Genomic DNA, 27,269 nt, shown 5'->3' on the forward strand with positions numbered 1-27,269 from the left:
TGTAAAAGGTTCAAAACCATTTGATATAGATCTTAGTAGTCTAACATCATGCAGTTCATCTTAGATGTTCATATTACCTGATATATAGCTCCTCTTTTTTGAATCTACTCTGACTAGTTAACAAAAACACAGTTGATCAGTTAGTAGTTTAAGAGAATGCCTTTATTTTATGTAATATGAACCATTATAATATAAACATTCACAACAAAAACCTCAGCCCTATTATAAACAGGAACCAAACTCGCTGACGTCTGGTTTCCATGACAGTGCGGACAGTAGGAAGCTCCAGACATCATCAGGTTTGGCCTCTGTGACATTTCAAGTGATAACAATATTGTATGACAACTAAGTCATTCAAGATAGAACGATTTAAACAGCAAGCATAATCAAATAAACGAAAAACAATCTTCTTACAGAACAGTCAGAGATAATTTTCCATTCACTGGTAATAAACTAATAATCCGAACATAAATATTGGAAGCATAAAAAAGTTCCAGACTAGGATATAAAGCATTTGATATTAAAATGACAAAGTTTGAACCACTAAATATTATAAGATTTGCTATTTATCCAACAGTCATTTGCAGCAACTGTATATTTGAAATCTTTCTCTCTAAAATCATTTAATATTATTAAATGGTTATATTTAATTCAGTTTTCTGAAAGGGAATTAATACTGAATAAGCAGAATTTTTAGCAAGGACTTAATTTTGGCATTATTAGTGAGGTTGCTGAAATTGCTAAAATTGAATATTGCTATAAATTACTTATGTTTTAGATATGTAGTTTCTTAAGTGAGCATTTTGGAATTGCTAGATTACTCATCTCTAAAATTAAAATACCAATTTTTAAGGACAAATTACTAAATTTGTGCCTCGCTAAAATTTCCACTTAAACTGTATAGAAGCACCAAAGAGAATCAGTGCTTATTAAACTGTCTTCAACTAATGTCCTCTCTCAATTCTACAATACATTTCATCAAAGCTGTAAATATTTACAAAACCTAGCTGCCTGAGGGCAGACCCAAACTCAGAAATCCGAGGTGGAATTCAGCTGCCAGGAAAAGCATAACTCATACAAATCTTCCTGCTTTCAGGACAAAAAAATCTGATTAAGAACAACCCCCCCCCCCCCCCCCCCAGAAAGGGAGATAAATCTGCAAAAAATTGACAAAAATCAATCTGTTAGAATGCTACTCTAAAATTGGTTTCATTTCCATTTTCGATCTCAATTTTTTGAAAGACGATTGTTATTTGTCTGATGAGCAAGGGGGGGGGGTATTCTTCCTTCAAGTACATGTGTTTAATATTTTATGATCCACAGATATGGGTTCAAACAGATATAATATTATAATGCACGCTTCTATTTGAGTCTACTTCTCATTACAGGAATACAGCAGAAATCATGGGACCCAGTTCAAAGTCACTTTAACAAATGTTAGTTGTTTCAGTTTTAATTTAACATATTAACAAGATTTCATCATTTTCCGTTGCTTCACATTAAAAAAAATCTGAGCACAATATAACAAAATAAAGCTTCAACATAAACAGTTCTTATTACTCTCACAGATCAAAAGATATTGAATATAGTCAAATATATGTTAAAACATTAAATTGTCAAGTAATTTCCATGGAAATCCAAAGCATTTGTCAACATTGTGTTCTGACAGAAAGCATAATACATGTACTACTGACATCCTACAATAATTTGTGTTACTTGAAATTCATTTCTAAGCAGAAAACGAGTACATATATATGTAAATGACAGCAACAAATGCTCCACATTTTAAATGCATACATCTGTTGAATAAAGAAGACAAAAATAAACTTAAGACAAACAACACAGAGGACTTTATCACAGACACTCCTTTCTACATAATGTTCCAAGACAATTTCCAGACAATTAAAAACTCATCTACACATCTGTAAACACTGAAAATTCTTCACTAGTGATATCAACATTCACTGGCAATTTAAGACATAATGTGTAACAAAAGTTTGGTATTTGAAATCTATCACATATTGCACACTATTAACATTAACATTGCTGTTACACTTGCAACACTGACAGAAATACAGAGAAGAAGGAATGAGTTAATATCAGACTACACCACTTGACTGATGGTCTCTCTATATAAGTATGGACTAATTGTCTATCCTTTGGTGTACAGTTTCCGTCCGTGGTATACAGTTTCTGTCCATGCTGGCCCCTCTATCTGGCCAGTTTCTGTCCCCGCCTGCCATCCCCTCTATCTGGCCAGCGTTGTGATCAGACTCGCACACATCTCAAAGAACTCCAGAGTCTGGTGCTGTCTGGGCTGATCTTCATCTATGTCCATCTTCTCATCTGAAATCATTCAAGTTCTAATTAGTAACACAGTCAAAACCAGTCACACACAAACCATATCATGCTGGCTCAAAGCACTGTCCCTGCTAGGTTTGGATTGAAGCAGAATAGGAGAAATTAACAGAGATTAATCAAGCCCGCTAGGCGGCCATAGCTTCAGATATTGATAACTATTGAGTTTTATAATGTTTCTATAAGTACATTATGCATGATAAAGCTTCTTATCTGCAAGGTTTACTATAAATAATTAAATATTAAAGCAAAATGTTCCAGGAAGTGATGTTTAATTAGAATCTTTGGTTATATACATATTTATTCTGGTCAAGCAATGAAACATTTGTCTACGTGCTGCAACAAATAAGTTTTTAAAAAAAATCAGACCCCAAAAATTGATTAAAAAAAAGAGAAGAATCTGCACTGTTACCGAGTAAGTTTACAGTCTATTACAGTGATGTGATGATAATCATGTTCAAATTGTTTTATAGATCAAAAGCCATCTAAAAACTGACGTGCAATTTACCCAGTTCCATACTGCAAGCGTTTTCCTATTTTCCTAACCTTTTTTTCTTTATAAATAACAGTTAGATATTCTCTCGGGGCAAATGATACGAAGAGTTAGTGATGAACAATGCTCCACAGCAATAGAAAATGGAAATATTAATATAATAGTGAGAGACTCAAAAATAAAATGTGTTCACTCAATACCTAGGATACTAGCTAAACTCTCACTGGTCGAAGATTCTAAACAAAACAAAAAAGAGAGATTGTAACACATCAACAAGCCAGTCTCGGAACAGTTATAAAGTTAATGAAATAAAGGAGTTAATTCAGGATAAATACATGACATCCCCAGTCTTTAGCAAAAGTTGGGGATAATAAATTAAAAAGAGTATATACCAGAAGTCTCTGGCAAGACTGTAGCTTTAATGAAAATTGATGCACAAAATGTAACCTTTTGTAGCTTACAATAGTTTGTTTTTATTAATCATCTATGCCTTTTGCATTAAAAAAATAGATGTTGTATTTATAGATAGACAAACAGATGGACAAACAATACCAATACAGAGGATAAAACGTACTGTATATTGTTAATACTAACAATAGTACTTACATGTACAGTACATTTCATATCTTAAGAAGAGTATATTCTCAGAAAAAATATTGTAAACATAAAGCAGACCTGCCTACCCTTTTTCATTTCAAAGGTATAATTTCAGTAAATGTTTGGTGGAATTTCAGAGGTTAAAGCGTAATCAATCATGTTTTCCTATTTTGTTTTACTATAATACAGTATAGTGGTTTTTTTTGGCGGGTGTAAAATTTGGAGTTTTGCCTGCTCAAAGGGATGCCACTAATTTTGGCATAATTTATTTTAGCGCACACGGTGTTTCAGCTCTTTGCATATGAACACTAAGAAGAGTACTGACTGTTTTAGCGATTAAAATTTTAGTGGGCTACAATCAAAGCCAAAGTAAGCACCCTGCTAAAATAATCCTCTATACGGTACTTTATTTTCTTTCAAAACAACTGAAATTGTACATTACTAAACAAAGCTGGCATAAACTTTCTTTTTCGAATCATTAATTGGCAAAAAAATGTTACAAAATACCAGTATCCTAAATTAAACTCAAATCAACCGTACACCCTTAATGAAGCATTTGGTCAATTTGTATCAAATCACTTAATTGAAGGCTTGCGTTTGAATGTTTACACAAATCGTACCTGATAGCACTGTATTTTATCTTTTTAACACTCACATTTCTCTATCTTGTTCTAAGCAGTGTTAAAATAAACTAAATTGAGCATAGAAATGGCTGTACTTATTGCAATATCATTTAATAGTTAACGTAAGTATAGTGCCTTCTCGTGTTCTTCCGAATCTTCACCATACCAGTTTACGTGTAACTACTAGGTATATTACGTACATTTTCGTACTGGTCCTCTATTAATTACTCTATTAAACCTCATTTCATTTCAGCAGGTCGTACTTTGACTCTAAATTTAGGTTTTCATAATGGATTTGAAACCAAAATATCAGAAGCTTAAAATTATTATAAGTGGCGTAATAGCATAATTTTGTGGTAAAAAGCGGAAGAATTACACCAAAAGCGGAAGGGTAGGCAGGTCTGCATGAAGGTAAGGAAAAAAAACAATAAGAAGAGAAGACCATTCTACTTCTGAAATTCAGTTTGAAAGATGTCAAGAAAAACTGAAATGTATTACCAGTATAAGGCACTAATACACACTGATCAGTACTCACTCAAAACTTCCTATCTAGGTCGTAATAATGACAGAAATACTAGTAGCATATTTATAATTATAAAATAGTCCATTCCATCTGAAACAAAAAGCAACTGAATTTCTACAACAAAAGTCTATTTAATTAATCCTTTTTTTGTATTAAATAATTTATTTAATAGGTATCTAAAAATGCACTTAAAAAATTCAGATTTTTCATCCCTACCCAATTAAACTTAACCACTATTCTAGTTGTTTCAGCACATAAAAAATACATACATAATGTGCATACTTGTACTTCCTATGAGCAAAATCTTTTAAATTTTAAATCTAAACCATTTTATATAAAATTACAAAAACATGCTAGAAGTTATCCTTTAATATGTAATATACAAATTCTGAGGCAATATCATGCGGTATGCTGAAATCTGAGTATTAATTCAACACTACAACATTTAGTCTGGTCAACAAAACAGAAACACTATGGTGGGCAGACAATCTACACGAAACAAATCACAGCGGTTACCATGGTTATTGATAACTTGAGCTTCAGAGGCTGCTGGATCTAGAGAATGAAGAACGTGAAGTCAAACACATTTACCGAGCCTGAAACTCGAGGCTTAAAACAAAAAGCAATCACACTGCCAGCCGGACATGTAGAAAACAGGCTCAAATTCTTATCAACATCAACAGACATTTGTGAATGAATATTCCTGTTGCAGATTCTGACATAAAGACATACGTTCTCACATTATGACAATTACAAAACAAATATTGAAGCTTAAAAAACATCAAAAGCAAATCAAATGTGCTTATCAGCAGGATTTTCAAAACTCCAATTGAAAAGAACTGAAGACACAAGTTTAGAGCAATAGTTATGTTCTTTCAACAGGCTATCATAGGACCTTCTTTAGAACAATAATATATGTTTTAGTACATTGTATTATATCAGATGATATATTTAAATATTGCATATTTTTGTGACCAAAATATGGAATAATTCCCAAGTATGGAGTTAATTCAATACAGTCAGAATACATCTGAATTATTTAGGGGACCAGAACCTACATGTATCTACCAGACATAATAAGATTAATTCAAATATAAGTTTAGCTCATAACTTACTTACTTACTATGCTGTAAGAGAGAATTGTCTGGGTATTAACTGTGTGATTTTAAGTGAATGAAGTGAAAGTAAAATAATCACTTACCAGGCATTAACAAGACAGTGTCAGTGGCCGGATCTGAAATTACATAATCATACACTCAGTATACAGACAATTCAGCCTTCTTAATTAATCAGATGTATAATGTTTCATTACCCTATAAACATCTGTGATTTTCATGGTTTTATTGATTGTTTTATCATATTCTGTCTTCTGTTGTTATTGATACTTATGCCTTTTCTATACTGGACACTGACCTGACCATATTCAGTATCTTTGAGGCATTTGTATAAATTCCGTGTTATCATTTGAAAGGCATTTATCAACATAAAAATTCAAATTTTAAGGGGTAAAGAGTTAATGAAACCAGGCAGCATATTTTCCAAAGCTACTGTAAACCAAGTATTATACGCGTGCGATAAATATCCGCGAGTTCCGCGAGTAACCTCTGCTCGCGGATATTTATCGTTGCGAACCAGTTGTTCATTTTCCCATGTTACGATTAGAGTTATTTGCCCTTTTTTGAATACCGATCCCGACGGTTCGATAAGTAATCACGGGTCGAAGAACTTTTGTGTTCTAAAAGCAGTTGAAATTTAATTGCAAACATTCAGAAAAAATATATAAACGAATAGCAAATCTAAAACTATTTGTCTAAAAATGATTAAAATGTCAATAAATATTTCAGCTTGTGTTATCATTGTTCATTATTGTCACAGACGAGTTAGAGATAGCCTGGTTAATTACGACTAATTATAGCCCAGTCCTGCGCCGTCCCAACCATTTATAATGATTGCCCTATGGCTATGTAGATCTTGTTAAGCGTCAATTATCCAATTAGCATGACGAACTTTTACACTTGAGAGTTTGAAATCAACTTTAATCTCTTCGATTTTTTACCCCGATTTTCATTCGAGCGTCGTGAATAATGCGTAAGAATTAAGTATACTCATAGTAACATTTTACCTACTTCAGGTGCGGATATAAGATTTTTAATGGACGCAATGCAAGAATGTCTTGAATGATAATGCGTAAGCAGTAATCACGGTAGCATTTTACGTAGTTTATGGGCGGATATAAAATTTTAATTTGATACAAAAAAATACTTGTGGAAATAAAAAAAAATATGATCCCTTGTTCGCGGAAATAAATCGTCGCGGATTAGTTCTCTAGCGGTCAGTCGCGAATAAAAAATGACGCGTATAATAATTGGTTTACAGTATTTCTTATTCTGGATGCAAAAATTTGGGACAATAATGACTTACAGAAATTTAATAAAAGTGAACAATTCTAAAATGACTGGGTGAATTCAATTTCTAATTGCTAATACACAGGGAAACAACCTACCAAGATCTGAGCAGGAGGAGGGGGGTGACATTGGCATACGAGTGGACTCAACGGAGGAGGAGGAGGACATGGACTCATGGATCTCCACATTAGACAGACTCTTAAAGTCCAGTAGATAACTCTTCTGGTCCACCTGATACAGCTGTAGACTCATCTTAGACTGAAATAGAGAGACAGAGAGTTAGACAGACTCTTAAAGTCCAGTAGGTAACTCTTCTGGTCCACCTGGCACAGCTGTAGACTCATCTTAGACTGAAATAGAGAGAGTGAGTTAGATAGACTCTTAAAGTCCAGTAGGTAACTCTTCTGGTCCACCTGATACAGCTGTAGACTCATCTTAGACTGAAACAGAGAGAGAGAGTGAGTTAGACAGACTCTTAAAGTCCAGCAGGTAACTCTTCTGATCCACCTGGTACAGCAGTAGACTCATCTTAGACTGAAATAAAGGGAGTCATGTCTGTTACAGGCGCTTGTGAATTTTATAACAATTTTACTCCTAGCTTTTGACATTACAATTGAAAAACTAGGAACTCTATGATAGCTTTGTCTTGTTAATGACTGACATTTTTTCTGTTCATTCAGTCCCCACTTAGATGTACAGTTGATAATGGTATAGATTTTCCATCTTTTCATCATTTACAGTGTCAGATTCAGGGACAGACAATAAAGTGACAGAGTGCACATTGTACTCACATGTCTACCAGTCACTGGGTTCTTTCTTCTGACTCGTACATGGTATGGGTTCACAATCTTCCATTCCTAAAAAAAGAAGAACTTTGTAAGATACAATGAACACAAAAGCACAACAAAGGATTGAGTACCCTTTTCTCATCAATCCCACACTTATAATAACATTAATGCTGCGCAAACAGATGTAAAGATTTTACCAATTCAAAGGAAAATTTCTGATTTCTGAGTCTTACATAGTCTAAAGTTTTCATGGCTCTGTAAACTTCATGCATAATGTCTAGTGGTTTACTTTGTGATCGAATTCCTGCAAGAACAAATGATGTTCATGTCAACAAATTACAAAACTGACCAAGAATAAAACATCAACTTTACACTTCATTTATCAATGCGTAGTCAGTACAGCTTACAAATGTAAAGTGTAAGTAAAACTAACTTATCTGTATTTAACCTTGAAAAAAAAAAACAACCAAGATTAAAACTTACCTAGATGCCATTTGGCCTTCTTTGCCTGAGCACCAAGTTGTTTTGTATTAACAATAGGTTCTAAGGTATGGGAAGTATTCTTCATCTCTATAATGACACAAGGTGAGCACAATTAAAAATCAGTCACTCACATTTAGTACAAATACTGCAGCAACTTCAACAATAAAATAAGATATATTCCAATGTTACTTTAGTACAACGCAGTTCACAGTGTCAACTCTCAGTTTCCTAAGATTACTGCCTCACTATTGATGAAGATGAAGTAAACTTTATATTTACCTGGCATTCTTTCTGGATGAGGTCGCATGGGACTTGTGGCCTGAAAGAGCAAGAGAGAAACAAATTATCATCCAGCATTAGTCTAAACTACCAGGTGTGGCCTGAAACAGTAAGTAAGAACAAATTATCACCTGGTATCAGTGCAAATTACCAGGTGTATACAATTAAATCTGAGATAGTTACTGACTTATTTCACATTATTGGTCACGTATAGTACATAATCGTCTTAGCTTTGTAACATTATGCAACAAGCTGGAGGTTAGGCTCAGGCTTTAGCCTTGATAAGGCTCCAATATGAGCAAATTCATGCAGAACTGTAAAAAGGATCAGGAACATTTACTTGATTTTGGGATACAACATTGCATGCTCAAGCCTGGTCATTGACATCAGTCATTCCATAAAAGACAGGAGATCAGACTATTATACAAGTACATTGTATTGGGAAGGAATGGAATATACAGAGTACAGAAGCTATAAATGATGAATGCCTTCTGATTAAATCCATTTATATCAATTTTATCTAATAAATTTACATTTCCCAAAAAGCAACCTTATTTGAGGCTTCAATTGTACAAGATACCCTTGAACCTTACATCTTTTTAGACAAAGAATAAAAATATTGACACTATCAATGTTTTGTTTTGAGTGAATCTAACTTAAATAGACCCTTTATAAAGCAAATCTTAGAAAGTGATATGTTTTTCAAATATATAAATGTAAGTGCTTGTACCACTATATAACATAAAAAAGACTATCAAATGTGTCATACGAGGTGGAAGGGGGTGGGGTCTTGACAATTTATATACATGTACATCTTGACACTTAATACTTTGTAGTAATATGATTATACATTAATCATGACAAGTAGCTTGTCCCAGTAAAATGTATGCAAAGTAGCTGGTTATGGCAATGTTTTTTTTAAAATAATTAAGATTTGTCACACATTACCTGTATCTTTCTTTTAATCAAATTAAAATAATTCTTGTACAGGCTTTTTTCACTGCTAAAATGTCACTGTTAAGTTTGTTAAGACAAAGCTTCGTTACCACTTAAAATTTGCAAAGGTGTTTAAAAAACTATTGTTTATTGTTTTAAAAAGTTAGTATATAAATACAGGATCTTCAGATTTTTTTTAATTTTCTGAATTATTTCCCTTACTATATAAAGAGGCAAATATGAATCAGCTGATAACAATTTTTTTTTTTTAATTAAAAAGTAGATAATAAAAACATATTAAAACATATCGCAAAAAACTTTTTATTGAATATACTTCAAAACTCTAAAAAAGAAAAAAAAATCCCACCCAGGTGATATAAATATGGTTATACTGAAGGGTTGAAAGTTTGATGATTTTGGTACTTTTGAAATATAGAAACACTGATGGCCGATTACTTTAGCATATCTGCTGCTCTTTTAAAAAGATAAGCAGGTTGACAGGTGGAAACTCTTCTCTGTCATTGATTTAAGGTACTAGTATTCAATTAAACAATAAAATGTTTTCTTTGTTTGTTATTACTGGAATTAACTGAAGAACTGTTGCAGAAAAAATACATAACCTGCGTATTAAAAAGTGGGTTATGTAATTTTTTTCTACAATGGCTGCAACCGTTTATTCCAGTAATAACAAACAAAGAAAGACATTTTATTGTTTATATTTATATCTGTTTAAATAATCATTTAAAGAAGGATTAAAAAGTTTAATTATTGTATTAATGTTGTGAACGTCTTTATACGTTTCATTGATGGAACAGCCACTGATCAAGAAATCTGTACAGGCGACATGCCTAATGTAGTTCATGCAGTGATTTTCGAGTTTTCTTAAGAAATAAAGGAGAAAATATTCAGTGGATGTAAATATTGTATAATGAAGGGATTTTGAAAGTTTTTAATAATTTTAAACTAGTTAAAAATACATTGCTAGATAATGATAGAAGTGAAATGAACCAAATTCACAAGACTGTTAACAAGTAAGAAGACGGTCATTTTGCACATTAAAAGTTTTTTTTTATGAGTTATCTGCATCAAACTTTCAATATTGACAGCATTGTTGCCTGCAGGTATATTCTTTAACTTTAAATTGTATACTAAATTCCCATTATCCAACATTATTGATAAATCTACAATTCAAAGTAGGAAGTGATTTCTGTTCAAATGATTATCAGGGATCTTCCTATGCTACAGAGCCTGGTTACTAACAAAATCAATTCTATAGCAGCGCCAGTCAATTTACTTCTCAGTTAGTTAAAAAGCATTTTAGAAAACAGACTTAAAAAAAAGCTGGGTTTTTTTTGGGGGGGGTGCATAAGAAGGGCTAATATGTTTTTTTTATTTTTTATTTTGCATTATAGGTAACACAAATGTAAATCAAATGAGCATTCTAAGACTTTCACTAACAAGTTTTGTTTTACAAAAATATGTATATACACATTCTATGATTTCTAGAGTTGGCACTAGCAAATTCTGTTAAATGATTTGCCAGAGAGAGACTATTGATTGCTGAGCAATGTAATGCAGAATGATATCCATACTTCTGAAGCTCAAACATTTACAATTAAACATTTAGGGAAACAAGAGGTCCAATGGCCACACTGCTCACCTGATTCAAATTACCCTGTTAAATACATGGACATGGCCTCTTCCTTGCCCAATGGGAAATGGTTTAAATATTGTAAGCTTTTCTGTAAGGTTTGGTTTTACTTAACCTGTAGTTCTTGAGAATCAGATTTTTTAAAATTGTATTCTATTTCAATTTTCTTTATCTTTTATACTTATCTCCCCTTCTGTGAAGATATAACCTTTTACTTCAATGAATCCAAACATCCTTTGACCAAGGATGATTCGAATTGCTTAATAGTGGTCCAAACAAAACATGACAGATAGATGACTGACTTTGCTCAGAAAAGTTTATTAAAGCCTTGGGCTCAATTTGAGCTAGCAAAACAACTAATTCTGACAGTGACATACACACTATAGAAAACTGTGTCGTTTACTATAGAGATATGGGGTGTTGTCAGTGAGATACTAACATGTTCCTGGGGCGTTGGTGTGCCCAGTATATGAGACTGCTTTGCCTGTTACCAAAAACAGAAACAATTATACAGTACTCGTGGCAGAATCATGAAAATTATAATATTTTTTTCATTAAAAAATTGAAAAAATTATATGATTATTTTACACAAAATAACTGTGCATCATCTCACATAAAATTCTACAATGTTCTGTAAACAATGTTATTAGATGGAAATTCAGTTAAAACCAGAAGTTCAGATATAAATCTAATTTTATTTAAAGTCTGAACATAGTTTTCTTGAGTTATACCAGTCCTACAGAGTGCAGTTGAAATGGTAATTGCACTGTACATATTTGCAGTTGTGACAAATCCAGCTCATGTTCACACGTGTACATATTTATGTAATGGACATGTGTTATTGAAATTAACAGAGACCTCAGAATTGATCATGTGTCTGTGTCAAGTGGTTTGTAGTGCTCTGAGGTAAAATATGCTACTGGGTAATCAAATACTGTAGTTAATCATTATTCTGTGTGTTTTTCATGATTAATTAGTAGATAACAGTGTGATACAGTGGTGTACAGTGGGTTACAGTAGTGTACAATTGTGTACAGGGGATATATACAGTGGCATACATTACCAGAAGGAAGGAGTCAGGGGGAGGACTGGAGGCCAGATAGAACTCATGTAACTCTACATCTGTAACTGAAAAAAAAGTCCAGAATTAATACAAAAAAATAGGGATAGGTATAGCAGTGGCAAGAGTTATCTGTTCCTGGTCATTTACTTTTACAGTACTTTTTACCACCATTTTAATGTAACAGCAACTTGTCGCAAGTAGAATTTAGTTTGTTTAAAACCTTTTACGATATGAGCATGAAAATCAGAATTTTTAATCTCTTTTTTATATGGTTCCTCGTGAGATAACTGCATTTTAAATATGTAATACAACAAATCATAAACATTTATTATTCTGAATAAATAATTACACTGTAACTAATTGCTGCTATTCATTGTTAAATAGAAAATGCCCCATCTCAAAAACATTATTTAAGTACACAAATTGATACGCAGCCCATGAAACTCCAAGAGATACATGTAAGCTGAACAAAACAGCCACAGCAGCAAGGCTTATGATGGTTCACATGTACAAATCACAGGCCTTTAGATCGCTTAGAAAAAAAATTGAGGTGTTGAAAAAAAATAAAGGTATGGAACTCTTTTCATGCGGTACCTACTTTCGCCAATAAAATTCTTTTAAATCAAATGCTTTACAATTTTACTTTCTATCCATATCTATTCAAATATAAACAATCTTCATTACTGCCAAAGTTCATTCCGTAATTCCTTATACTTTTCGAGATATTCTAAAATCAATTCCAAAATTGACATTAAATTTTTTACTCGACATCAGCTTGGGCCTTCACTAATTGTAAAGCGGGAACGACGGGACAAATTTTCCCCGGAATTTATTCTAAAGTCTATGAATATTTGCTCAATTGCATTCAAGCTTTACAAGGTTTTTCTTTAATTTGATCATATGGTGTAACTAAGTTACAAACAACATTTTAGCGGTCTAATTGTTTTGAAAATCGAAAGGTATTTAATGCATTCCGGGAAAAATTCGTTCTACCATGGCTTCATTTACATTCATAATCAACATGGCGGTAGTTGTTGATGTAGACGTTTTCAAATTAATTTTTCGCGAAAGAAATATTATTACAGACTTTACGTTACAATCTGGAGTAAGAAATCAACTTTAAATTGTTGAAAGATCTTGCAAATACTATGCAACTCTTCGCCGCACTTCAAACACCGTCTGTTTACATGTGAATGACCAGGGGCCCAAGCTAATGTCGAGTAAAAGAAAGTAGGTCATTTTTGAAATTGATTTCAGAATATCTCAAGAAATATATGGAATTTCGGAATGAGCTTTGGTAGAATTGAAGAATGTTTATGTATGAACAGATTTCAATAGAAAGTAGAATTTTAGAGCATTACTTAGAATAAAAAATATTTTATTAGCGAAATTAGGTACCCAGTGTAAGAGTTCAGTACCTTTATTTTTTTTTTTACACACATAATTTTTTTTAAAGCGATCCAAAGGCCTGTGGTACAAATGTACATCAGCTACTCAAGACTCGGAATTTCATTAATCAGTACCAATTTCCAACATCGCCAGTCAAAATAAAAAGTCAGAATCAAGTGAACATTCTAAGCATGTGGATAAATTAAAATTTAAGATATTAGTTTTCTTATGCCAAGCAATGACATACATGTATTTAAAATAAATTATGAATGTTTATTATTTAATGCAAGGTGAAAATTAGATATTTTACTTTTGTGCATAAGAAATTAGAAAACTTTAGAGAAGATGAAATGTAAATTTTATTTGTTTTCTTAACTGCATGATTCTTTGAAATTAGAAACTAATGAAATATTTTAGTACTTTTAACTTTTTTCTTCAATAGATCCCAACATAAAAAGTGTATGCTTTGTTATGTGTAAAGGTGTAACAGAGTGGGTAAAGATGGATTCAGCTAAGCTAAAACAGTAAAATCAGTACATACATGTACTAGTGGTGGACACTGAGATTAAAAATAAGTGGACTCATCAGTGAAATCAGAAAAAAAATCCACTACATAACAAACACAAAAACAATCAGAGAATGATATGTGGTATACTAGTACTGTAAATGTTAAACCCATGAGAGAGAGACAACTTTACCTCCATAATCACCTGTCAGGCACAACACATTGAAACAGAAAACATTGTAACATTAGCATCTATATTTCAAAAACTCTAAAAAGTGTTTTAATATGCAAAATGCCAAAAAATTAAGTAAAATGCACTCGATTCAATCAGCGCTAAGAATCCTACTACTGATAATAAAGTTGAGGTCACCAGTGATCCCTTACCTTCTCCGGCCAGTCTCCGATTGTCCACAATCAGGTGATAGGCTATATTTAGCTGGTCATGCGGGTCATTGCTCAGTAAGGCCCTCTGGACTTCGTATTCAGTCACACCAAATTTCTGTTCAAATCAAACCATCAGAATACATGTATAATTATTTTTCTGTCTTGTTTATATAATTTCTCATCAATCTCGTGATTTAATTATTGGTACTTATTTGTCCTTTAAAACAAATGAATATAAAGAACAGCATAACTTTTAGGGTGCATTACATTGCCACTACAGTTTTAAATTCCCTACACTGCTATTCTCAAAGATTCTATCAATGATTTACTTCACAAGTAACACATGTAACTTACCCCAACCACAGAGTGATTTCATGTATGACTTACCTCACAAATTTCTCGTATGACATCCATTTCTACAATGGAGGCGTCCTGGTCTTGAGGGGATGGGAACAGGTAAGATGGTAGATCCTTCTGGAACCAGTCATGTTCCCTGTTAAAGAGATCTCAATATACAGTGTGTATCTAAATCTGTACTGTGTCTCAATATACAGTGTGTATCTAAATCTGTACTATGTCTCAATATACAGTGTGTATCTAAATCTGTACTATGTCTCAATATACAGTGTGTATCTAAATCTGTACTATGTCTCAATATACAGTGTGTATCTAAATCTGTACTGTGTCTCAATATACAGTGTGTATCTAAATTTGTACTATGTCTCAATATACAGTGTGTATCTAAATCTGTACTATGTCTCAATATACAGTGTGTATCTAAATCTGTACTATGTCTCAATATACAGTGTGTATCTAAATCTGTACTTTGTCTCAATATACAGTGTGTATCTAAATCTGTACTTTGTCTCAATATACAGTGTGTGTCTAAATCTATACTATATCTCAATACACAGTGTGTGTCTAAATCTGTATCACCCCGTTTGGAGGGTTCTATTATTTACCTGATCTGAGCTATGGAGGCCCGTTTAAGGGGATCTATTATTTACCTGATCTGAGATATGGTGGCACGTTTGAGGAGGTCAATTATTTACCTGATCTGAGATATGGTGGCCCGTTTGAGGGGGTCTATTATTTACCTGATCTGAGATATGGTGGCCCGTTTGAGGGGGGTCAATTATTTACCTGATCTGAGATATGGTGGCCCGTTTAAGGGGGTCTATTATTTATTTGATCTGAGATATGGTGGCCTGTTTGAGGGGGTCTATTATTTACCTGATCTGAGATATGATGGTCCGTTTGAGGGGGTCTATTATTTACCTGATCTGAGATATGGTGGCCTGTTTGAGGGGGTCTATTATTTACCTGCTCTGAGATATGGTGGCCCATTTTAGGGGGTCTATTATTTACCTGGGTCTATTATTTACCTGATCTGAGCTATAGTGGTCCATTTGAGGGGGTCTATTAATTACCTGCTCTGAGATATGGTGGCCCGTTTGAGGGGGTCTATTATTTACCTGATCTGAGATATGGTGGCCCGTATGAGGGGGTCTATTATTTACCTGATCTGAGCTATAGTGGTCCATTTGAGGGGGTCTATTATTTACCTGATCTGAGATATGGTGGCCCGTATGAGGGGGTCTATTATTGACCTGATCTGAGCTATAGTGGTCCATTTGAGGGGGTCTATTATTTACCTGATCTGAGATATGGTATCCCTTTTGAGGGGGTCTATTATTTACCTGATCTGAGCTATGGTGGCCCGTTTAAGGGGGTCTACCTGGAGCATCATACACAGCAGACTGACCACCTCCTTGTTCAGGTAATCAGGGACAGCAAATATTCCAGCTAAAAATACAACATACACCTCTTGAGAAATCAAGTTAACCAACTGTCTTAACAAGTACACCTATATTCAATTTCACCTACTGTTAAGTCATGTTCATCTGGTGTCAGTCATAAATAGACAAGTTAAGTTATTGTCAAGTCAAGTTAACCTGTTGTCAAATTCACCTACTTTCAAGTCAAGTTCAACTATTGTCAAGATATTTATTTTCAAGATCAACTATTGTTATCACAAGAGTAAATTTATTTCTTTAAACCTACTCTTATCTAATTCTAGGAGTGAAATGGTTCACCGCGGTATCGGTTCACCGCAGTATTTTTTCTCGGTTCGATACGCGGTACAAAATCTCTGCTTTCGGTTCGGTTCGTTTTACGGTCGGGATCGTCATTCAGTCGAGTTTGGCATAAGGTATAAACATGCTTTTCTGTATAATTAGTTCAGAAACGTAAGTTTGTGTGGACTTGAAGTTTGTAAAATAATTTTTAACAGTCAAATCAATTAAATTGATACATTCTATCCATTTTGCACGTAAATTATTTTACTAGATTAAGTAAAAGGTAGCATAAAACAACATTGAATCTGTTTCCTTCAATCAAAATGTATCGTATCGAAAATAACCGAACCGAGACCAAATTTTTCGATACGTATCGAACCGTGAAGGAGGCGTATCGTTTCACCCCTATCTAATTCAAGTTGGCTATGTTTGTTATATCTTAGGCTAATGAAAAAACCATGCCATATATTTGGAACAATTCAAAACTAAATTTTAATCTTATCTTTTGAGTGCAAGAAATGTGCAATCGAAAGCGTGCAAACAATGAAATTACAGTTTTGTTTGTTATTATTTCTGTTGCTGGAATGGCAAAAAATACTCACATTTAATCTTCCTGAATAAAGTTGGCACGTGTTCATCATCAAATGGGAGCTGAAAATACACACATATACACATGTATGTAATTTTATTCTGATGTATAACTAAATTGTATGCTTCTTAACTGCATCCATGCACTGTCCATGTGCTTTTAGGTACATGTGCTTTTAGAATTAAACAATTGACCCTGTAAACTACAAGTGCATGTATCTAGTAAACTTTTCATTATATTGAAACACTGAACTCACCGTTCCACACAGCAGGGCATAGAGGATAACCCCACAACTCCAGATGTCTACCTCTGGTCCAGCATACAGTCTAAAATAAGATCAACTAATTTACTGATCAACAAAAATCAAGGATAAAAAGTTTCAATTCTTGGATATGATATGTTTAGAATGTTAACTCACTTTCCTGAGATGACTTCTGGGGCAGCATAGTTAGGGGAACCACAGCTCGTACGTAAAAATTCACCATCATGCATCATGTTTGAGAGCCCTAAAAACCATAATGAATTTGGTATACAACCATAAACATTAAATGCAATTATGATGAATATATTGTATCATGTATTAACTTTCATTTTCACATTCAGGTAAAATAAACAGAATATATAAATTATTAGCAAACACATGGTGAACGTACCAAAGTCAGCAATTTTAACATTGAGATTACTGTCCAGTAGCAGATTTTCAGGTTTGAGATCTCGGTGGACGACCATGTGTCGATGGCAGTAGTCCACTCCAGAAATAATCTGCTGGAAGAATCGCCTGGCCTCGGGCTCCTTCAGCTGTAACAGAACAGCAAATTTCATACTGACTGTTTATAACTTTCAATGAATTAATACTCAATACTAAAGCTCCTCCACCTTATTTTTATAGCAGTATATATATAGAAAAAAAGTTTAACTACTGGGTACTCTAAATGTTACATAAATCCTTACATTAACAACTGAGAAAAACTACACTGACTAATAAAAGAGATCAAAATGAAATCAATTTTCCCACTACAGTTGAGGTATCATACTTTGCCATGTTTGACGATGTAATCAAAGAGTTCGCCTCCTGACACATACTCCATTACCATGAAGATGTCTGTGGGTGTGCTTATCACTTGATACCTGTCAAAAACAAACATTTCATCATACTTATAAATAGAAAGCAGACATATCATAACAGTAACATATTGTTAAACTTAATGAGCCTTATAAACAACATTAATTGCATGATACATATACTAAAAAAAAAAGTTTCTTTTGTATTTAAATTGTATGTGTTATTAAAACAAACTTGTCCGGTATTTTAACATAACTTGCAAGGATGTGCAGCTTTTCTTAAAAATAGTTTGAAACCCTGTCCTATGTTTTGATTGTAACAAGCAGTTTGTATCCCCCCCACTCCCCTCAAAAGAACAGAAATATCTTTGTATCCTTTAGATATTGATAATATGTCAAAACTTTCAGTAATTACTTTCAAAGGTTTAAAAGGAGCTTGTTAGACAGACATACAGTTGGGATGTTGGAGTGTGAAAACCTTTTGATTTTGATTCTACATTTTTATACTAATTGAAATTTTCCACCTGAAGATTGATTTATTTATGCTGAATTAGCAATATTTCAGCCATATCTGAAGATCTGTGAAATTCATACTTACAATTTGATGATGTGAGGGTGGCGAAAAAGCTTCAGATTCTGGATCTCCCTTTTTATTTTTCCGACAACATCCAAACTTTTTATCTTTTGTCTGTTCAAAATCTTCACAGCTACTTTGTGATTTGTCAGTTGATGTGTTGCAACTAGAAAAATAAAATTCTTCATTATCAAAATTTTCAATTATTTTTATGCTTTTCATACTCTCAAAATAGGAAACAAGTTCTTGTGTTTATTTCTCAAGGTTTACAGAATGTACGGGAAAACTAATCTGACAATTATCTCTCGGTAAATATATGTAAACATGCAATCAATTAAAATATGTATACACCCAACTATTTGTATTTCCTAATGTAGGAATTTAGGCTGGAATGAGGACATCATCCTGGATAACTCAGTGGTTACTAGTCCTGACTAGTCCTGTCAGTGACTAGTAATGCGGGGGTCACAGATTCAATTCTCAGACCAACCATATGTTTTTCATTACAAAGGGCTTATATTTTTATGAATTTTCAATGTATATTTACTCATTTCTCCTTTCCATTTTACATTTTTATCTTAAAAGTCAAGTATCGATTATTTGTCACATTTTTTCAATAAGATGATTCAGCTAACATAACTTTCATTTTGTACGACAGCTGTACAATGATTCCTATTGATCAGTTTGGCCCTTTTGAAACTGACAAGGATTTAAAAGGGTAATGAACTTTAAGTACTTGACCCACAGTATGTCAACAGTACAATCTTACTGAAGAACACAAATTGGTACATAATTAACCCACATAACTTACTTTTAACCTTCCCAAATGTTCCGATTCCTAAGGTGTCTCCTAAGATGTAATGCCCGATTTTGACTCCAGCATTTTGAGAAGACGACGATTTCTCCGCCATCTTTCAGAATTCAGAATGCCGAGCTCTGCAAAAAAAATTCCAAAATGTACGAACGTAGTCAACTAGAAACTCAGTTTTAACGAAAAGATGTTACTTCTTTGGAGATAAACGCTTCTGCATCTTATTATGTTTCCGTATTTCCTTGCAACATTTATACCCATATTCACACCTATGTCTTAGGTAAGGTAGATTTAAATAGTAAGCCTAGTTCAGGTAAACTGGGTTTAAATCCCATTTGAGCTGAGTTCACTTTGAACTCACCTGTGTTTCACACTTAAAATAAAACTTGTTTCACCTGAACCTCTGTTTTGTTTGCTTTATTCATTTGGTATTGCATGTACAATGGCTGGGAAGAAAGGTCCTCATTTTACTGAACTCGAAAAGTGTACGCTTATTGATTTAGTGGGGTCAAAAAAGGATATAATTGAAAACAAAGCTACTGATTCTAAAATGATCCACAAGAAAAATTTGGAATGGGAAAACTTAACAAAGGAATTCAACAGTAGAAATGGAGTTAATATCAGGACATGCAATCAGCTTAAATCATTATGGAAAAATTTGAAATCAAGAAGCAAGTCAGCTGTGGCGAAGGAAAGAAGAGAAAGATCAAAAACTGGTGGTGGTGTTGTAGAAGGGACAATTGACAAGCTCTCTTCAGCAGTTAGAGAGATAATTCCTCAGCAAATTAATAGCTGTGAGAATGCATTTGATGACGACGCAGAACTTCACGGGGATGTAGATAACTTCAATGAGTCGGTAAGCATTTAAATTAAATTTACTTGTGGACAAAAACAGATATTTGTAATCCATGTAATTGTAATTTCTTTAATCTTTATAAAATGAGATGAACAGTATTTTCACTTATTTTATTTTAATAATGAAAACAATATATACAGCCAGGTTCAACAAGTGCTTGTAATCAGCAACCCCCAGAAAAAAATCCTGATGTGTCTGTATCAGAACCACAAGCACCCATGTCACCAGTAACAGTAAGCACCCAGACAATGACCACATCCAAATCCACAACTGCATCCAAGAGAAAATGTGTGGAGCAGGAAGACGTCAAGAAGAAGATGCTGGAGATGGCAGAAGAAGAACATCAACTGAAAATGGAGATACTGCATTTGAAAAAACAATATATAGAAGCAAAAATTCGCAAACTTGAAGAAGTTAGTTCCAACAAAGATGGAAACAACAACACTAATCACAATCAAAATAATGATAATACATGTGCACAGATATGGCAGCCATTCAACTTTTGAAAATGAATTGGTTATTATATTATGGAGATTTCAAAAATAAAATAAATATATAGATACCTTTTCCCATTTTTATTCATTACTGAAAATGCCTTATTAGAAGCATTCTGATGGCCTGTCCTCCCTGGTTGGGACGTTGTGGTACTGGAACTGGAACGATGGGGTCATTGATATCAGCATCGTCATTGAATGGCAAACGACCGTTCCACTTTCTACGCAAGTTATATAATATTGCACATGACACTATTACATGTAGTACAGTTTGAAGTTTTAGGCCGAGCTTTATTCTGAGGCAGGGAAACATTCTTTTTAAAATTCCAAAAGCATTTTCAATTTTAACCCGAGAATGACAATGTGCATTGTTAAAAGCTATTTCAGGTCTAGTATTACAATGTAATAACGGTGTAATTAAAAATTGTCGAAGCGGATATCCATTGTCACCCAATAATATTCTGTCTATCTCGTGTCTCTCAAACCTGGCACAAATGTTACTATTTTCAAAAATTCTGCTATCATGGGTGCTGCCTGGCCATCTAGCTACAATGTTTGTGAAATTACACTCGTGATCACATATAGCTTGCACATTAATAGAAAAGAATCCTTTTCTATTTCTGTAAACTTCTGAATTTCTACCTCCAGGGGACTGAATTGGTATGTGGGTACAATCGATTGCACCAACTACTCCGGGAATTCTTCCAATGTCCATGAAACCCCTCTGTACCTGAAGTAGGTTGTTACCTTGAGGAAACTGAATAACTTCCCTATATCTTGATGCCAAAGCATGGGAAACTCTGTTAACAACCCTACTTATTGTTGACTGTGAAATCCCAAATAAATCCCCATTCACTTGCTGAAATGCTCCTGTAGCAAAAAATCTTAACGCTATCAAAAGCTGGTTGAGGGGTGAAACTGACATCAGTTTTCTCTGATTTGGTTCTAGATCATTTCCAAGCATGTCCATTATAAGGAGAGTGTCACGTTTACAAAAACGGAATCTCACAAGAAAGTCTTCCTCATCATAAAAAAGAAATGGATCTAATCTATCACGGATAGTTCTAGGTCGTCTAACAAACAGTTGGTCAATACGTTCAAGCCATTCTATACCATCTATGTGGTCTTCCATAGTTAGAATAATACTATCTTTAACATTTAAACCTACCCTAGACCAGGTTTAGGTTTACCTTAATTTCTGAGAAGAGCTCACTCCTGAGAAGCAGGTGTGAAACAGATTTAAAAAATGTGAGTCCTTCTTACAGCTAATCCTAGTTTAAACATAGGTGTGAATATGGGCATTAGAAAGTTGTTTTCTAACCTACATGTGACCTGTAAATCAACAACACTGGCACGTGACCAAATTTGACCAATATTTGTTTTCTCCGGAAGTTGATTACAAGTTGAAGGTCGCAATGATAAGCTAGGTAGTTACCTTAACTAAATTAGTAAATAACAGAGGAATGTTTAGCACAAAGGAACAACTTTCAAAGAGAACTGGACCACATGGGATTGGACGGTTTAGCTATTTACAAGCTCTTGTAACTGAATTTCAGGAAACAGATAGTCTTGGTTTGTAATTTTACAAATGCTGAACCCGATTGAAAATAATGTTCTGATTTTCACACAGTTTGTAAAACTCTCAGTTTTCCTTCATTTTAGAGAGCAAGCAAGAAGTTTTAGCAAATTTGGGAAATTTTGCTTACGACCCAGTGAATTATGAGTACATCAGAACCTTGAATATCATCGACCTTTTCCTTGGTAATCTTCTTTTTTTGACATTTTTTAAATATGTTTTACTGTGTGACCGTTGAGGCGAGCACAGTTGTACCATCAAAAACACTTGAAAAATTGATCAGCCACTTCAAACATCAAGCCGCAGGAGACTTCTCAACTAGCTTTGACATCACATGATGTCACGGAGCTCCTCGGAGCTTACGGAGACAGCCAAGCGTCTGGTTGAAACTATAGCTCTTATAAGTGCAATTTTGGTCGAAAAAATTGCAGAGTAATATATTTTTGTTTCTTTGAAAGATTTCTACAATTGAAAGCCTTTTATGCTTTACATTATTATATATTTATTTTTATTCGCACAAAGGACATTGATTAGTAAAGGAATTCTGGGAATGTTTCACATAAAAATTTGCCTGACGTATGTACAGATTTCATTCCGAATTTCATCTGTTCTAACATGTTAGTCTATTGAGCTCTCTTTGCGAACAACGCTCGCTGCTCTCAGTATTACTGTAATTTTCATTTAACTAGTAATGTTGGGGTTCCAGGTTCAATTCCCAGTCCAGCCCTTGTACACTAAGATTCAATGAAATGAAATGTAGAACAGATAGCTTTGGTCATTGTCTTTTACTCATCACCCTAGGCCTCGGAAAACTTAATTTGAAGATATATTTAACAGTTTTCTTATTTTGCTAATATTGTGGCATCTTTTAAAATGTACAAAACCATTTAAAGGGTCCAAGCACATCAATATATTACAAACAACCCTATTTCGGTGAGTAAATGCCATGGACGAATGTAGGAGAAGAACTCAATCAGAATCATAGGTATTTCACAATGATTAAGATACTCAGTATAATTAGACATATCGGGGGGTATTCCCATTTACAATTCCCAATATGAAAGAGTACTAGAGAACTGTGCCATAATTTATGTCCATATTGTACTCCTGAAAGTTATCTCCCACTTTTTATTGAATAAAAATCAGTTTAGAAAAGAATTATTTTGTCAAACCATTTAACTTTAAAATAATGTTTGTTAATTTGCCTTCTCCCCTTTCAAGATGAAAAAGCTTGGGTCAGTAGATAGGTGAGAAATATTTTCTCAGAAAAATATGTGTTGTGAGTCTCTGAGGGCAAAGATAATCTAAAGGAGGGGGAGTGCAGTGGTTTGGGTTATGTGAAATGTTGGATATTAGCCTGGGTAGCTCAGTGGTTAGAACACAAGGTTAGTAAACTGTATGGATCCCTGGGTCAAATACAGGTTCAAGTAGTCATATGACTCATATCCTTTTTTCAAAGGCATAGAAAAAATTAAGACAGCTTATCATGCTTATTTAGATACTGTAGTTTATGTGATTTTAAACTTGAACAACAAAGTTAATTTACTTGTTGAATTCAATTTGTTTTGAAAAAAAAATCATGGATCAGTTTCAGCATAAATTACCAGAATGGCTTTAAATGCAAATGATTGCTGATGTCTTCTATTTTTTAGTCTTGTTTTAATTTTATTGTTTGAATGCTTCAGACTGCCTGGAGGAAGATGATGAGAAGTTGGTGGAGTTTGGTATTGGAGGACTCTGTAATCTTAGCTTAGGTAAAAATAGCATCAGTATATACAATTGTAATATATATTAGGTGAACCTTATGTATCAACAAAAGTAGTGAAGGAATTATTTAAATTTATAGCAACTGCCAGAAATTTAAAGAAGAATTGGCATAGTTATCTGTTCTTGAATTTCCTCTACTACTTGAAATATATTTATTTTCCCCTATTATTTATTAATCTTAATTATATTTAGAAGAAGATTTTAATATGTGTGATTACAGACAAAATCAACAAAGAAGAAATCTTGAAAAATAGTGGAGTCAAGCTTGTGATGAAATGTCTGTCTAGGTAAGTATTTGCTTGTATAGAGTGATATGGAGTTGAGTAAAACTATTCAGCTTAATCTATTTTAGGACCATTTATTGGATAAGTGATCCAGAAATTTTTGTTTAGATTTCTATCAATATTTGTAATGTAGAGTCAAATCTTGTGATTCAGACAACTTGAAGATTTGTCTCTAACTAAATATTATTTTGACAACACTATGGAAAATAAACTAATTTTTTGAATTATGATAAGAAAAACAAATAGCACACATTTTATACCTTATCTGCTTTCGTTTCTTGCCTAGCCCCAATGAGGAGACCGTTCTGTCTGCCATCACCACCCTGATGTACCTCGCGACTCCGGTATCTAGGGCAGGTGAGCTCCACTGAACACAGGCATTGCCAAGAACTAGTCTTCAGGATACCATGTGATTAAAATCAAAATCAAAATGGAATAGATCTAGAAATATAGGACATCTTATTTTCATTATTCTAAGGATGTCAAATAAATAAATTCAGATTAAAAAAATGAAATAAAACATGTTAAGAAGGTATCTATTGGATAATAATGTCATAATTTAAAAATTATGCATTTGATGTTTAAAATTGCATATGCTTTATCCTGACACTTTGTTCACGATTGATCCTTGTTAACAGCCAATCCCATCATAGAATGTATGTTGACTATCATGAAACTGTTTTTATATATTGTTGATTGTTGTATCTATTCTGATTTTACAGAAATAACAGCCCTACCTATCGTAGAATGCATGCTGAGGTTCTCAGAATCTACAAACCCAAGGCTGAGTAACCTCGCAAAGGTTTTTCTGGAGGTAAGAAAAACAAGGAAGAGAGAGTGGAATGGATGAATAAAGTATATAAATAAATTATATAACCAAAAATAAAGACTCCAAAAAGAACATCGATGGAATTACATATATTGGTACATTTATGAAACTCTTTTTGTGCAAAGTTAGCTAATTAGTCTGGATTTATACAAGTATAGGTCTGTGATACCCGTACTCATATTATGTTTAAGCTAAAGAGTCTAGAAGTTCTTAGTTTCCAGTGAAGGTTAGCTCCTTTATAAGATATTGCTATAACAATGTGTAGATGAATTTTACTGATAAAAAGAGCTCCTTTATGTGTACAATTACAGGATTACTGTGACAAATCACAGATTGAGGCAGCCAAGCAGGTCCAGGAACGCATGGGAACTTAAAACTCAATCCAATCAAAGCCTTCACACTAAAGGAAGGGACATAACTCCTGATATCACAATGATACATCCAATCCAAATATTCGTATCTGTGTGGACAAGGTGCAAGAGGAAAATCCACTCTGATACTGAGAGATGGAGAAAATATAGAGCTTTTCATGGAATCTGGTGCTTGTTCCAACATTAAGTGTACTCTATAAGAAATATCAAACTACTGAACGAGAAGCACTATTAATACAGAGATACCGGTATTGAGGAATCTAACAAAAGACAGTAGATATTATAGACACCTACTGAACACAAGTATTGTGGAATCATCATTATTCCTGGGGGACCAGTGTTCGTGGTTTTCGTGGGTCACCTTGACCCACGAATTTACATCCTCTTGAATGTATATACAAACATTTGTTTTATTATTCATTAAAAGTTTGAAAAAGAAATACTGAGTATAACTTGTTATCAACGAAATTGCGTCCCCACGAACCAGGAAATTTTTGGTTACCCACGAACATTGGCCCGCACGAATAAAACTGATTCCACACTATGTTCTTTAAGACTGAAGATGATTGTTGTGTTTCTTTGTAACCTTTTCACGTTCATGTATACATATCCTTGTATATCTTCATAAAATTTTGACACCTGTTGTGGTTGAATCTTGGCACAGATGCAAAATTAATTAAAAATTGTTTTGATCATTAAAAGTATCAAGTTCATCAATTTTGTTTTGTTTCAAGGCAATTTTATTTGATAAAATGACTAATGAAGAGACATTTTTGGAACAATTTTAGAACAGATATGAAAAAGATGTTGATGCTTTGTCAGAATGGATTAAATATGTATCAGGTCCATGTTACAATCGCATATAAAAAGATCGATGGGCAATATGAAAACCATCTATTCTTCTGTATTCAGTAATCCAGAAGTGAAAAAAAGAATAGATAAATTACATGATCAGTATGTAGTGGTCCCTGCTGACAAACTAAAAACAGGTAATAACAAACTTTGTTTGTAAGGCTCTTTATATAAATTGTATTTTAGACGAACTAGGATTTAATTCTACTATTGGTAATCCTACTTATACTCATACTTCCCTTTCTAAGGAAGAAATTCTTCAAAATCATATGTCAGTTTTGAATATTTTTAATATCCCAAAGAACCAAATTTTCGAACTACCATATCTTTACTGGATTCCAAATCTTCACAAAAATCCTTACAAACAAAGATACGTAGCGGGTTCCAGTAAATGTTCAACCAAGCCTCTTTCTTTACTGCTCATTAAGATATTAACAGTACTGATGGAGAAACTTCAAGAATACTGTGCAACAATATATTCAAGGAGTGGTGTAAATCAGATGTGGATACTTGAAAATTCCAAGGAACTGCTTGAAGATTTGAAATCATGAGATTTTACAAAAAATCAGCAGCTTAAGAACTTTGGACTTTTCAATTTTATATGAATCATTCCCCACAATAAATCCAAGTCCAGTCTTTTTGATATCTG

The 27,269-nt window shown here is 33.5% G+C and overlaps 4 protein-coding genes across 20 annotated transcripts; 2 read left to right on the plus strand and 2 right to left on the minus strand.

The window, feature by feature from the left end:
* Positions 1 to 144: 144 nt before the first annotated feature.
* On the minus strand, positions 145 to 22,372 carry LOC134243303 (5'-AMP-activated protein kinase catalytic subunit alpha-2-like). Of its 17 annotated transcripts, none has more exons than XM_062725542.1 (25): positions 22,263 to 22,372; positions 19,592 to 19,716; positions 18,805 to 18,946; positions 18,179 to 18,272; positions 17,798 to 17,942; positions 17,563 to 17,650; positions 17,401 to 17,470; positions 17,158 to 17,206; positions 16,178 to 16,283; positions 14,865 to 14,970; positions 14,478 to 14,592; positions 14,287 to 14,298; positions 14,130 to 14,147; positions 12,200 to 12,264; positions 11,576 to 11,620; positions 8,550 to 8,589; positions 8,271 to 8,357; positions 8,021 to 8,091; positions 7,791 to 7,856; positions 7,323 to 7,349; positions 7,098 to 7,230; positions 5,796 to 5,828; positions 5,111 to 5,149; positions 3,052 to 3,087; positions 145 to 2,346 (listed from the first exon to the last, which is right to left on the minus strand). In XM_062725542.1, the coding sequence occupies exons 2-25, from the start codon at positions 19,689 to 19,691 to the stop codon at positions 2,249 to 2,251; spliced, it is 1,785 nt and encodes a 594-aa protein (XP_062581526.1). In that variant the 5' UTR covers positions 19,692 to 19,716; positions 22,263 to 22,372; the 3' UTR covers positions 145 to 2,248. The 17 variants fall into 17 exon arrangements, with proteins under 17 accessions (XP_062581526.1, XP_062581527.1, XP_062581528.1 ...); XM_062725543.1 differs by having other exon boundaries at positions 22,267 to 22,335; XM_062725544.1 differs by lacking the exon at positions 22,263 to 22,372 and adding an exon at positions 19,786 to 19,818.
* Positions 19,849 to 20,953, plus strand: LOC134243286 (myb/SANT-like DNA-binding domain-containing protein 3). The gene is made up of 2 exons (XM_062725516.1): positions 19,849 to 20,447; positions 20,588 to 20,953. Exons 1-2 carry the CDS (start codon positions 20,034 to 20,036, stop codon positions 20,951 to 20,953), a joined length of 780 nt encoding a protein of 259 aa, XP_062581500.1. The 5' UTR covers positions 19,849 to 20,033.
* Positions 20,670 to 22,209, minus strand: LOC134243305 (putative nuclease HARBI1). Its single transcript, XM_062725558.1, has 2 exons — positions 21,011 to 22,209; positions 20,670 to 20,794 (listed from the first exon to the last, which is right to left on the minus strand). Exon 1 carries the CDS (start codon positions 22,071 to 22,073, stop codon positions 21,030 to 21,032), a length of 1,044 nt encoding a protein of 347 aa, XP_062581542.1. The 5' UTR covers positions 22,074 to 22,209; the 3' UTR covers positions 20,670 to 20,794; positions 21,011 to 21,029.
* Positions 22,285 to 26,478, plus strand: LOC134243306 (armadillo repeat-containing protein 7-like). The gene is made up of 7 exons (XM_062725559.1): positions 22,285 to 22,513; positions 22,604 to 22,702; positions 24,203 to 24,271; positions 24,505 to 24,571; positions 24,855 to 24,925; positions 25,291 to 25,382; positions 25,709 to 26,478. The coding sequence occupies exons 1-7, from the start codon at positions 22,405 to 22,407 to the stop codon at positions 25,769 to 25,771; spliced, it is 570 nt and encodes a 189-aa protein (XP_062581543.1). The 5' UTR covers positions 22,285 to 22,404; the 3' UTR covers positions 25,772 to 26,478.
* The last annotated feature ends 791 nt before the right edge of the window (positions 26,479 to 27,269 follow it).

Source organism: Saccostrea cucullata, unplaced genomic scaffold, assembly GCF_032062105.1.
Source record: "Saccostrea cucullata isolate Sc308-1 unplaced genomic scaffold, CSIRO_AGI_Scuc_v1 ctg133, whole genome shotgun sequence".
Lineage (NCBI taxonomy): Eukaryota > Metazoa > Mollusca > Bivalvia > Ostreida > Ostreidae > Saccostrea > Saccostrea cuccullata.